General features: G+C 38.2%; 1 protein-coding gene across 6 annotated transcripts in view; it reads left to right on the forward strand.

Annotated features, from left to right (window-relative positions):
- The first annotated feature begins 3,527 nt into the window (after positions 1 to 3,527).
- Positions 3,528 to 13,426, forward strand: part of cadps2 (Ca++-dependent secretion activator 2) — a 156,149-nt gene continuing 146,250 nt past the window's right edge. For 2 of the 6 annotated variants that reach the window (XM_082159262.1, XM_082159261.1), the window contains exon 1: positions 3,529 to 4,103. In XM_082159262.1, the coding sequence (XP_082015388.1) occupies positions 3,798 to 4,103 (306 nt within the window). In that variant the 5' untranslated portion in view covers positions 3,529 to 3,797. Of the gene's footprint in view, positions 4,104 to 13,426 lie in introns of all 6 variants that reach the window. The other 4 variants (XM_082159265.1, XM_082159260.1, XM_082159263.1 and 1 more) reach the window with 4 other exon arrangements.

Raw genomic sequence — 13,426 nt, forward strand, 5'->3', positions numbered from 1 at the left:
TTCAAAACAGGATAATCTATAATCAGTATAACTTCCCCTTCCTCTTGCAGCCACATCTATTTTCTGATGAAGTGTTCACTGGCGAGGGCGAGACAACCTGTCACTCACGAGATCGCAACAATAGCAAGCGACAACGATTCAATGATCCAATCAATTCCGATGGACAAAATCAAGTCCTGCCCTTCCCTCCATCCCAATGTCCATACTATCCATCCTAAAAAGTATGTGAGATTAGAATAAGTTGTCCCAAAGCATAGTCAGTGTTGGGCGAGCTACTTGGAAAATGTATCAAGCTAAGCTACAGGAAATAAACAACTGGTTTATTTCATACTTGACTGGCAGAACGGAGCACGTCGCCCTGGGCAAAGCAAAATCACACACTCACAACGTCACCTGTGGTGTCCCTCAGGGCTCTGTGCTGGGCCCTACACTCTTCTCCATTTATATGCTCCCGCTTGGAAAAGTCATTAGCAGACATGGTATATCTTTCCATTGTTATGCTGATGACACACAGCTTTATCTCAGGACAACCCCCACTTCTTCTGCTCCCTTGCCAGCATCCACATTGACCACATGCCTGGAGGAGATAGAGGCGTGGATGAAGCTCAATTTCCTTCAGCTAAACAGTTCCAAAACGGAAGCCATCTTAATTGGCACCACATCAACTCTGTTTGTCCACCATCAACAGTATTACTTTCTCTGGCCAAAACATCGCCCTTTCTTCATCTGTCACTAATTTGGGTGTTAAAATGGACTCTCAACTCACTTTTGACACCCACATCAAACACCTCTGTAAGACATCATTCTACCACCTAAAGAACATAGTCAAGCTCCGTCCAATACTCAACCTGACTGATGCAGAGAAGCTCGTCCATGCCTTTGTCTCCTCCAGGCTGGACTACTGTAATGCTCTCCTTATTGGGATCTCTAGTAAAAGCATTCAGCGACTCCAATATATCCAGAATAGCGCTGCCAGGATCCTGATGAGAGTGCGAAAGCATGATCACATCACCCCCATCCTGAAATCTCTTCACTGGCTTCCTGTCCCATTCAGAATTTAATATAAGGTTTCCCTCCTCACCCATCAGTGCATTCACGGACATGCCCCCCTTTACCTACAGGAACTCCTCACTCACCAGACCTCCTCACGCACTCTCCGCTCTGCAAACACAAACACCCTCTACACCCCCAGAACCAAGCTCTGCATGGGTGATAGGGCCTTCTCATCGGCTGCCCCGAGGTTGTGGAATGCCCTCCCTGATCAGCTGAGGGCCCCACAGACTACAGATGTTTTTAAACGAAACCTAAAAACGCATCTCTTTAAAAAAGCTTTTCACTAAATGTATTTTCTTTAGGTTTAACTATTTTTAAATCTTTATTTTTTTTATTATATTACTATATGCTTTGTAGCACTTTGAGATTGCCATAATGTAAAGTGCATTACAAATAAAATGTATTATTATTATTATGGCAAAAGTAGTTCACTACATCTAAGCTATTTTTTAAAATTACATTTTTATATTGAACCAACTTCATTCCAAATCAATGCTATCTCAGTGATCAATAAAACTGTAAGTCAAACAGATAGGCAAGCATAATTGTTCAGTTCAATTGTTTATTCAACAACTGTTCCAAACCAATTTGGCAACAAAAACAAACAAACAAAAAAAAACGTGATCCACATAATAACAAAACCAGGTGTCGAGAGTGTGTGTGTATTCATCTGTATGTGTACGTATGCATATGCACATGTGTTTGCCTGGGTATGCACAATTTAGACTTGGGCACATTTGCAGGGCAAACTGTAAGTTAATTTAAAAATCAACTCAGCTCAAACCACAGTAGCAAAATAATTAAGACCAGTACCAACATGGCCAAAAAAAAAAAAAACAAAAAAAAAAAAACCTTGTCCTCTAAATCTGGGGTTCCCTAACTTTTCCATGACAAGGCCCCCCAAATACCACTAGGTTCTGACCAAGGCCCCCCTTTTGCAGGATGTGTTATTGAACCCATCGACAATACTACGGCAAATGTAGAAATACATAAATAAAACATCTAGGTGAACATCAGATTATGTGATGATGTTTGATACCAGCCAATCAGAAAGATTATAGAGATGAACCTATTACAATTTCCTAGGCCGATTCCGAGTTTGAACTGTCAGTACAGATTTTAGCCGATTCCGATTTCATTTTTTTTAACCACTTTACAGCACACACAAATATTTATTATCTATATATATTTTATAAAACACCACTTTTACCCAAACTGATTAATAAAAACAAGTTTAAATGGGTACATTTTCTATAAATATTTTTGAGTCTTTCTGATTTCTGACACAGTCTAGTTCTTGTGCAAACACACACTATACATGCAGATTATGTGCATTTTAGGTACTTTTAGTGTGAAATCATATTTATTGTGTCCATCAAAAGTGTGCTTTCACTTTAATTGAGCGTGAGCTCAATGTTGAATGAAAAATGTGATACTGATGTTGCGCGATGTTAATCATGTGGCGCCGAGTTGAGCTTGTGCTTCAGAAAATGTAGCTTCAGCTTGAGTGGACGCTACCGCACTACTTGATCAACAAAAGAGCTTCGCTACTGAACAGCTATTTGATTCAGAAAACAGTGACGCTACCACCACGCTATTGAGAAATGTAGTTAAGCTAGTAACGTCACTACTTGTAGCGACACTACTGCCCAACACTGAGCATAGTAGGTTGAAAAAAGTATGTCAAAAGTCCCCGGATGATCTACTATTTCCAGTAGATTTCTGAAGTGTGGATCCAACACAAAAACAGTATGTGACAAAATAAGTATGTCCGAATTTGTACCCGGATGACCTACTACTTCTGCTGGGAGTCTGAATTGTGCATAAGACACTTTACTATCACATGAGGCCAAGGAGAGGATTTGTGTATGGCAGTGAAGCAACGTAACTGACGCTTGTAGGTCACGTGATAATGACAACATGGCGAATACTATTTTTAATTTTTACAGTCTATGGGCAAATATAGTAAGTCCAGATGACTTTCTACACACATTCATACAATATAGAACATACTTTTTAGCGGCTGTGAACTAATTACTTATTCAAAATAAGTACCTACTCAAGAGAGTAGCAATTTTGGATGCAGACACACATGCTGACTTTACATTTAATTATTTCTTCCTTTTGCACAGCCAGGACTTTTTGTGAATTATATATCAATATCTGTATATACCTACCTAATACAGTTTCACATTTATATCTGTTCTATCTATAGATTTCATGCCAAAAAACAAAACAAAACAAAACAAAACATATGCACAAAGAATTATAGTGAGCATTGACTGGCATTGATTTCGAAATCAATCAAAATTAATAGGTGCAAGTGCAACGCTGAATTTATGAATATCAATGTGCTAACCAATTTACTGTGGTGTAACATGTAACATGAAAAAGCATTAAAGTTGTATCGGAATCTACAGACTGCACCTTTAAGAAGGGAACCTCCCACGTGTTGCATGTTGTCCGTGCCACAGGTTGCCTACCTGTCTCGCATAACTCTGCACTAACCTCCACACACTCGCGCTCTCTTCTCAAGAGAAAAAAAGAGAAGAAGAATGTGGCTCAATCCCATCGTCACCGAATCGTTCTCGGATTGACTCCGCCCTCAAAAGTCTCGCGACTGACACATTTTGTCATTCTCTCAGAAAAAAACTCAGCTTTTGTGGTCGAGGTTGTCAGAAACCTCTCGGGTTTCGTAGCTTTTCCCACAGCTGTGAGGAGTTGTCGCCTCTTGCCTGTCGACTATGCTGGACCCGTCCTCCAGCGATGAATCTGAGGGAGAACTACCACCTGAGGACGAACCGCCCGTTAAAACTGGGAAACCTGTTAAAAAGAGTACCAAACCCGAAAAGACGTCGGACGCCCCGCGTACCCAACCCAAGGAACATGTCCCTTCTCCCGCTGAGGCGGACAAAACAGAGCAGGAGAGAATTAAGAAAGAGGAGACGGAGAGGAAGATCAAACTACAGATTTATGTGTTTGTGTTGAGATGTATCGCGTATCCATTTAACGCTAAACAGCCCACAGACATGGCTCGTCGTCAGCAGAAGGTGAGTGAGCGTTAAACCACTGTTTAGAATATTGCGCGTTCCGCACTAAACCTAACTCAATCCACTGATATTGCTGCTCCCAAACTTCTGTCTTTTTACAGAAGAAGCGTACTTTTTACAGGGTTTAGAGAAGATATGTAAGTCTGACAACTGCAAATTATTGTGCATCACTTCTGAGTGACTGAAATATGTTTGTTTACCTGTGTCAGCTATGAACTAGGCTGTTTAGAGAATCAAGGTAAATTAATTAAGCATTGATAAAATAGTGCAAGCAAAGGTTAGGATCACGCTTTAACCCTCTCTATTGCTGGGATTTTGAAGTTGGAACATTTTTGATTGCTTTTTTGTGTGCAAAAGACTGACTTCCTTTAACAAATCTTTTTTAGGTATGTTGCTTAAAGAAACATGTGACAGTGGAATGGAATGAAATCAATCATGCTTTTATTTATTTAAAATTGTGTAGTGAAATTGAGTGATGTTAAATAATGTTAAACAAGTTTCTTATATTAAGTATTAGTGTGATTTTACACTAACTGCAACATGACAATCTTTATAAAATTTAGCCTACTAGTATTAACCTTTTACCTTAATTCACCTGAAATGTAAATTCTAAAAAGTTTGATATTTTAATAATGAATAATGCATTTATAGAAAAAATAACATGACAGCTGCAATATGCACAATATTATTCATCGCGTAAACAACATGGCATACCAATATGTGACTTATTTATGATGTGAGAAAATAACTAGGCTATTAAAATTGCTTCTCTGAAGGCAGTTCTCCGGAGCAAAAATGAGCAACCCTGTGCTTCATGCCTGAAAAGGATCTTAAAATGACCACCAGGATGTAGTGTGACCAAGAAAAACGTTGTATTGCTTCATGGCATTTCTTCATATTTCTGTTGTCAGATTATATGCAGCGTGTGCTTAAAATGTGTACAAAATGGATTTGTTACTCTGAGGTAACAGGGTGCAATATCACTGAAAATACAAAAATATAATTTTGATCATTTCAGGGGCCATTTGGGGATCTCCGACTACCTCACTGGTAGACTCCTTTAGATAACCTCTAGGCACCCTTTCGAAAGGTCAGTTCTCCAAGGAACATGCAACTTCATGCAAGAACTCTAAAGACTGTCAATAATTCTCTCAGTAACCCCATCAGAAGGGAAATGCTTTGAGGCACTTGAAACATATTTTGAACTTCTTGTGAACACAATATTTGAGGTACCTTCAGAAGGGTGCCTTGAGGCTCTCAAGAGGGTTCTGCCACTGTGGAAGACTGAGGAACCCCAACTGTTGCCTCAAGTATCTTTTCATTTTTACAATGAATGTTGCACCATGTTGCTTCAGGGCAATAAAACAGTTGTCTTGCAGATGAGATGGATGATAATAAAAATGACTTAGGAAAAAAAAGTTATATGATTACTCTTGGTCACACTGCGTGGTCATTTTAATATATCTTTTTTGGCATAGTATATTGTGCGGAGAGCCGGAGACTGAAAATTCTGTCGTTCCAAACCAATGCTTTCATTCATCTTCGGAACACAAATGAGAGAATATGAAAAAAATATTTTTGACCATCCATTGAAAGTCTAGCTAATCAGCTAATTTTCAAACTTTGGAACAACATGAGTCTGAGTGAATGATGACAGAATTTTCATTTTTGGGTGAAATATCCCCTTAAAGGAGACACATTATGCCCCTTTTTATGCGCCAGAATCGAGTTCTCTTTCACGATTGACCGAGCAGTAACACACACAATTATGGAAAAATTTCCTTTTGGTTGAGTATCCTCATAAGAGCAGTCTTAAATGACTTAAAGGTATAGTGGAGGATTTTCCTGAATTTTAGAAAAGAACCGCCCTATCCACTTTTTGAAAAAATGCACATGCGCAACACTCTACCTGCTCCCGAAAGGGAACGCCTATTAAACGTGTGCACGAGAGACGGCTAGCATCGCTAATCATAGCTTACATTAACTTTTACTAGCAGTGATTTTAAATGGATTTCTCCAAATAGCATGCCAAACTTTACCTGCCGAGTAGAAACTTCGCGACTGAGGCATCAGTGGGAAGCCCAACCTGTGCTTTTAGCGCACGTCAGCGTGTGAAATATTCTCCCAAAAACACTCTGGTCTTGTTTCTTAATTCAGAGGCCTTTCTCTTCTTGTCATACAATTCGTAGACACTTTTTCTCTTGCGACCCTCAGACATTTTGAAAAAAACCCGGTGAGAACGGCGAGCTTCAATGAATGGCTGAAACCGTAGCTCACCACACATATACACCTGAAAGTACGCATGCGCAGAAAGCGAAAACTACCTAGGGACAAGCACGTACGACGGCCTTACGTAAAAATATCACCAGAATGATTGACAATTAGGAGGACCAATAGTCTTGATGATCCACCCGGAAAAAGAAAATCCTCCACTATACCTTTAAATTCTTAAATGAACGTAAAGAGTTGTGAGAAAATGAAATCATTGTCAGCAGCGGCAGATCTTAAAGTGACAGCCGCCACTAATGCTGTCTGTCATTAAAGTAATCAAAGAACAAAAGTAACATAGAAAATCACTCACTGCTCTTGACTAAAGAACTTTTGTAGCTTTAACAAGGATTAATCTATATTTAATTGATGATTTATGCAGTGCAGACTGTGGTAGATATTTTTTTTTTTTTTCGCACCTGACTTAGGTTACCATTGTGTCCCTGCAACGCTATCTCACGACCAATTCGTACGAATTCGTACGAATGATAAAAAGTTGGCTAATTCGTACGACCTCACTCGTACGAATTTGTACGATTTGTCTAAACCCACGTGATGGGTAGGTTTAGGGGCGGGGTCAGGGGTAGGTCATTCGTATGAATTCATACGAATTGGCCAATTCGTAAAATATGTAAGATTTTGCAAAAATGATCGTATGGTCGTATGAATTCGTACGAATAAGCCACTTTGTAGAATTTTTACGTTTTCCCGTGAGATCGGGTTGGTCCCTGACACCTGAAAATATTATACCCAGTTGAGTTCACTTCTGACCGCTCGGGTTGACGCCTAAGTGTAGCTATTCTGACCGCATAAAATGCCTAAGAATTATAGTTACCTGACCGCAATCTAACCCCCGCCTAAGAGTCGAACGACGTCTCGTTCCATTCGAACACTATCACTTGGGAATAAGGTCTCTAGTGTTCTTAACCCACTCCACACTATCACTTGGGTAAAGACGTAAGATCTCTAGTGTTTCGTTAAATAACTTGTTCCACTAACTAACTTGCTGCGCAGCAATAATAACCGACAGACTTCAGACAATGCCTTCGAATATGCTTTAATCACGGCCGGAGGATTTCAGAAAAATTTTCTGAGAGAATCCCACCAGCAAAAACGAATACAACAGTTTTTTTTTAAGAATAGGAGAATGGCAAAAATGACATGATACATTACATAATTTCCCTACAATTTTATTGGTTCTTCATATGCAAACCCTTCTGTTACTAGGCAGAATCAACTTAGATCTCAAATTATTTAAAAAATGGAAAAGGTTAGAAGTTCAGTTGATTACTCAGTATGTCATGAGACTATTCTAGACTGTTATATTTTTTATATTGTCTAGCCAACATCTCAGAATTTTCCACTGATTTCGACACACACTTCAGAGTACATTTTGTTCAAGTGGTAGAATGTTAGGCCTAAAGGAGAAGTAAGTTTAGATGTTAGAATTATGATTAGTTTGATGTACAGTTTACTATTTTATTCATTAAAAAAATCCATCACAAGACGGTTTGATAACTTTATTAAATTTCTGTAAATTTCTTACCTGTTAGACAAGGTAGGAAGGGCACAGGTAAATATGACATTTATTATGGGTTTATGTGAGGATTGTTTTAAGTTCACTTAAATAGGCCTTATTCGCAAACACCGGAAGTAGCTAACCGCGGCCATATTGTTGACATGACATCTGTCCTGCCCCTAGCCGCACGCAGATTTGAGTTGAGGGGAGCAGTAGCCTAATGGCTTCATCTCGTCGGTATCAAGAGAAGATAAGCTTGATTGGTGGGGACCCATATCAAATAGACCCAATAGCCTTAAGTAAAGAGCTGCCAACTCTCATGCATTCACTGTGAGACACACGCAATTGACACTTTTCACATGCTCTCACGCCACACATCCATTTTCTCACGCACAGAAAAATCGCGAAGCAAAGAGGACACGGCGACCGACAGACTAGACAGAGCAGGTTACTTATGATATAAAAAAATCTCAGCTCTCAGATTCTGTCACTTTTATTATGAAATTCAAACAATAAATACCGTTTTGGCGCTTGTAAATGTGACGCGACAGATCCCTAGCGGCACGTGAACCGATCATCTCTAGCTAGTAAATAAACACGAATGAACAATGTTGAAAGATACTGTACAACTTACCGAAATGTATATTCCTCATACATAATATCGACCAATCAATTAAAAAAAGGGGTCAATAAAACAGCTGGAGAACAATTATGTCACATAACATTTACCTCAGGAAAGCCATTTGATGACCATAATATAAAAAAGAGCTATAGAGAGTATTTTGCTAAATATGTGTACTACTATTACATATTTATTATATTTTTACTTATATCATTAAATAAAGTTGTTATATAGCCTAATTTAAAAAAACGCATTATATCTCTGTATGTTTACAGCATTAGGTGAGTTGTTTTTTTCTTGAGAAAAATGAATGCCTATCTTGTGTAGCCTACCTAATATTTATCCAAATGAGTCAATATTAAATCAAATCACAATAATTGAATTGAAATAATAAAAAAAGCGTAGCTTACCAGAAATTGTACCATGTAAACATTGTAACATGTTGTCACTAAACCTAATACAATTCAGTTTAGTTACTAAAATGTTTTGACAATCACAATACACTTATTGTGATGCAATATTTTTTTTTTTACATCCCCCCAATCCCCCCTAACATGTGGTAAAATGATGGGAACAGACTTTGCTGTGGGGACAAGTCTCTCATGCGCTGGCTCAACTCCTCTGTCTCCTTCCCTTCACGTTTTCTGACAGTCGGTATCGTATAAAAACTAACTCCGGGGTTCTTATTGCTGTTGTTAGAACAGCCGTGTATTACACAACACACCATCGCGCTGTTTAAAAAAATAATAATACAGCGATAATAGCGACGCTGCCTCGCTTGTCAATTGACAGACTGACAGTTGCCCTGGTTTCTATGTCAACAACATGGCCGCCGCGAACATTGATGACGTAGATCGAATAAGAACTATTAAAAGTTTTTATATTTTTTAAGCCTAATAAATGTAAAAATAAAAAAATACAAAAAACGGATAGCTTTCAATTACACAATGTTGAATGGCTATAATTAATGTTTAAAAAAATATATATTTTAATCGAGACATCAAGTAGCAGCAGTAGTAGCAGTTATACTGGCCTTCAAACTGTCTTTATGTTGTTTCTACAATAATTTGGAGATTAACTGTAAATTATAACAAAATATATTAAAAACTTAGTTTTTAAGTTTTTAAACAAGTTTGAGTTTTTCATCACGATTAATTGCGATTAATCAGAAAAATGTGTGATAAATCAATTTTTTTTGTTTTTGATTGACAGCAAGTTTTTTTTTTCTCTCATTCGGTGTCGTTTACACACAACGCGTCTTTGTGTCTAAAAATGTGAGACGTGGGTAGTTGAAAATGCAAGCCTAACTAGAGCTCTGCATTTTTAAAACGCCGTTTCCTGCGTGAGATGCTGTAAAAGATGCGAGAGGCGAGCGCAACGGTCAAACGCATCCATCTAACGTGTTTAGAAAGGCAATGGAAAAACGAATTTCTGTGTTCATTGTACAGCCATTAACAGAACATTTAGATTGTTTATCATGTAGCTGAGGCACTCTTGTTTCCACTAGCTGCTCTAGCGAGGAGATAAACATGACGGACTGTGAAGGGCTCACTCAGGGGAGGATGTAAGCTAATAGGGCAGATTCCGTCACCAGTCGTGGTCGGGGCCTGTTCCATTGTGACGTCAATGTATAGAAACGCAAACTCATTTTGAGACACTGTTTATGATTTATGGGGAATATAAAAAAAGGAGGGTGGATTTTTTTTTATCATTATAGCGTGGTTGTGTACACACGTCCAACTCACATTTTTTTTCAAACACCGTTTAAAAGTGAATTTTGCATAAAAGGTCCACTAATTAAATGTAGCTTATATCGTTGAACAGCAGCTTTGTTTTGAAATTGTTTCTCTCCCCTTGGTGAAATGTAGAATCACTTATGAGAACAAGCACAGATGCTATTTTTACCAGCACACACCCACTACCTCTAACATATACAGCTTTTGGACTCGTCCTATTAGTGTTTTTAGATTCTATATAATTCAAGTAAACTTCTAAAGCTGGAAATATAAGCAACTGTTATAAAAAGGAATGATAATAATAACCGGTAATCAGCTCTGCACCTGTAAGACCTATAAATTACATTACAATTCCTGGTGCTAATCTTAACCTTTCAGAAATGCGTCTGAATCTTAATTTTATGCATAAACTACCCTCCCACAAACAACAAGTGGCACATGAGAAAAGAGACCCCTTTCTTCAAAATGATCATGTGTTCTTGGTGGATTGTCGAGGAGAATTGTACCTGAGAAAGTCATCAAAACAATGTTGATTGGCTGATGGCACCATAAGCGACTAGCCTGAACTAGGACAAGGGCAGCAGACAGGTAAAAATATAAGGGACATCTTCTACAATATAATGAAATATTTGCATCAGATATTAAATCTATTTAAAATGGCCATCAATGGAGATTATTTTATTTTATTTTTTATTTTGCAGTCAGACAGTGTAGTTGTTGGTGCATTTACCAGCAGGGGCTAATAGGGTCATGCTAGTAAAAAGCACCTGAAAGCTGTCACAAAGAACCGGCAAAAGTAATGATTATGAATATGTCAAATATAGCAAGGAGACATTTTAAGTGTTTATTAATAAACAAGTGTTTTCTGTGTCAGTGTTGGCTGCAAAGATGAAGTTGACAATGCTTACTCGCGATATTCGCAGTTGTGAACGCGTCAGAGAGAAATGCACATTTCATACGGATTAAGAGAGCAGTCTGTTTTCTTCCGTTTTGAATTGTTCTGTTTAAAAGTAGACATGTCTGTGTGAGGCAAGTAGGCTACCTTATACACTGAGTTTCGGTTCATTTAAGAGACGAGCTCCAGTTCACGCGCCGGTGCCTTTGTGTCATGATTATCTATTGTCTAGGCTACTATGTTTACTTCTTATTTATTAAATCCAGGCAATTGGTTGATGAAACATTGGTTAAAATTAAGATACAATTAATACAAAACGAAATTAAATTTAAAGACAGGCTTTGTGCTTTCTGTTTGAGGTCTCTGTGAAAGTTTTAAAGCAGTCTTTTAGTGCCGCTTTCAGAGCGGTCACGTCCCTAACGGAGATCTGTCCCGTCCGTAATATTGTTTTTTTGTCAATGCGAACACGAAAAATACAATAAAATGAATATTTTATTCTGTGGAGAGCCAACCCTTCTTCATCCAGTGGGTAGTATTACTTTTGGTTTATGGCCCTAGTTAATTTGTTACGTTAACATACCGGACACCTATTCAGCCTGTTGTTCTGTGTGCTATTGTGTAGTTGAATAACTTGCCTTTCCAGATTAAATGTCTGTTCTTGGTCTTGGATTTTGTGAAATAAATTTCTAGATAAATGCGACTTATAGTCCAGTGCGACTTATATATGTTTTTTTCTTCTTCATGACGCATTTTATGACTGATGCGACTTATACTCCGGAGCGACTTATAGTCCGGAAAATACGGTACACATAAATACCACCTTGTCAGTTAAGTGTATCTTGGATCCTCTTCACAAACAAATGTACACTGTTCATAGACCAATAGTAAAGGAAGAATCTCTGGAACCCTACTGACTTACAAGTGTACATGTTTTTTTACATGTTTTTACTTGTACATGTCCAAATCTTTTTATTTATTTTTGTTTTGTGTGACCAATGGACCATACCGAATGGTACATTGATGACAAGTTAAACAGTAAGACATTGTCCATTATTAATCCCTTCCATGATCCATTGGACAAGAAACAAGCAAACGAAAAGGTAAAATAAAATAGATGAAATAGAAAAAAAGTTCCTTCTAATAGCTGACAAATATTATTCATTGTCAGTTACCAGTGATCAAGGTGTAGGTCTTTAATGTAGTTCAAAAAGTTGCAGGTGGCGCTCCTGTCTGGGAAAAATGCAGCTAATTGGGCATTGGTTAAGTGTGCTCTGATTAGTATTTTACACTGTAGTAAACCATGGCACAAATGGAAGAGGAATGTACCTGGTTCAAGATGTTATGCCATAGATCCTCTGAGATAGCAAGTCCTAGGTCATGCTCCCAAGTACAGTATCTTTAAAAGTGTCAGTATGGTCCGATTTATTAAATTATATATGACAGAGATTAGATTCCTATGGTTGACATTTCAATCATGAAAGTGGTCGATGTGTGTTTCCGGGTGATGATTAGGAAAGTGAGGGAACTGCTTCTGTATGAAACGTCTAATTTGGAAGAACTGAAATAAGGGATGATTGGGTAGGTTATATTGTTTAGATTAGAAGTAAAAAGCAGAAAATACTACCTTTTCGAAGAGGTCAATAATCTTGAGAAGGCCATTAGATGACCAAAGGTGAAATGCAGGGTCTGAACTGGATGGGGGGAAAAGTTATTGTTAGAGATAGGCCAATGTTGTTTTCGTCAACGATGACGATAACGAAATGATTTTGTTGACGCACCTTTTTTTTATGACGATAATGCGACGATGACTAGCTAACAATGGCTCTAAGGTGACTAAAACATGACGAGACGTTTTCGAGTTTTCGTTGACGAGACGAGACGGAACGAAAATGATTATAAGTCTGACATTCACAATGCATGTCATTTCTGCCTATTTTGCGTGAAATCTGTCTGTTTTGAGCTAAAAAAGTATCAGCAATGCTGCCGCTTCCTATCCTTGTTTTGGGTACGCCCACCACCCGGCTGCCGCCAGTCACATCTTCGATATGAGGCGCCGGACTGGACAAAAGCGAAACGAACTGCGCGAGCGAGCGACAGTGAGCGAGAGAGACCGAAAGTGCGCGAGAGAGACTGAGTGTACGCAAGTGTGTCCGGGCATTAGTTTAGTAGGCTAATTGGTACAAAGTAATATACAATTATTATATAACTTAGATTATAACATAAATTATAACATAAATTATTATTTAACTAATTATATAATAAAGCCACAATTGCCAAAGTAAG

The sequence above is a fragment of the Leuciscus leuciscus genome, assembly GCF_965113295.1.
Source record: "Leuciscus leuciscus genome assembly, chromosome: 25".
Taxonomy (NCBI): Eukaryota; Metazoa; Chordata; class Actinopteri; order Cypriniformes; family Leuciscidae; genus Leuciscus; species Leuciscus leuciscus.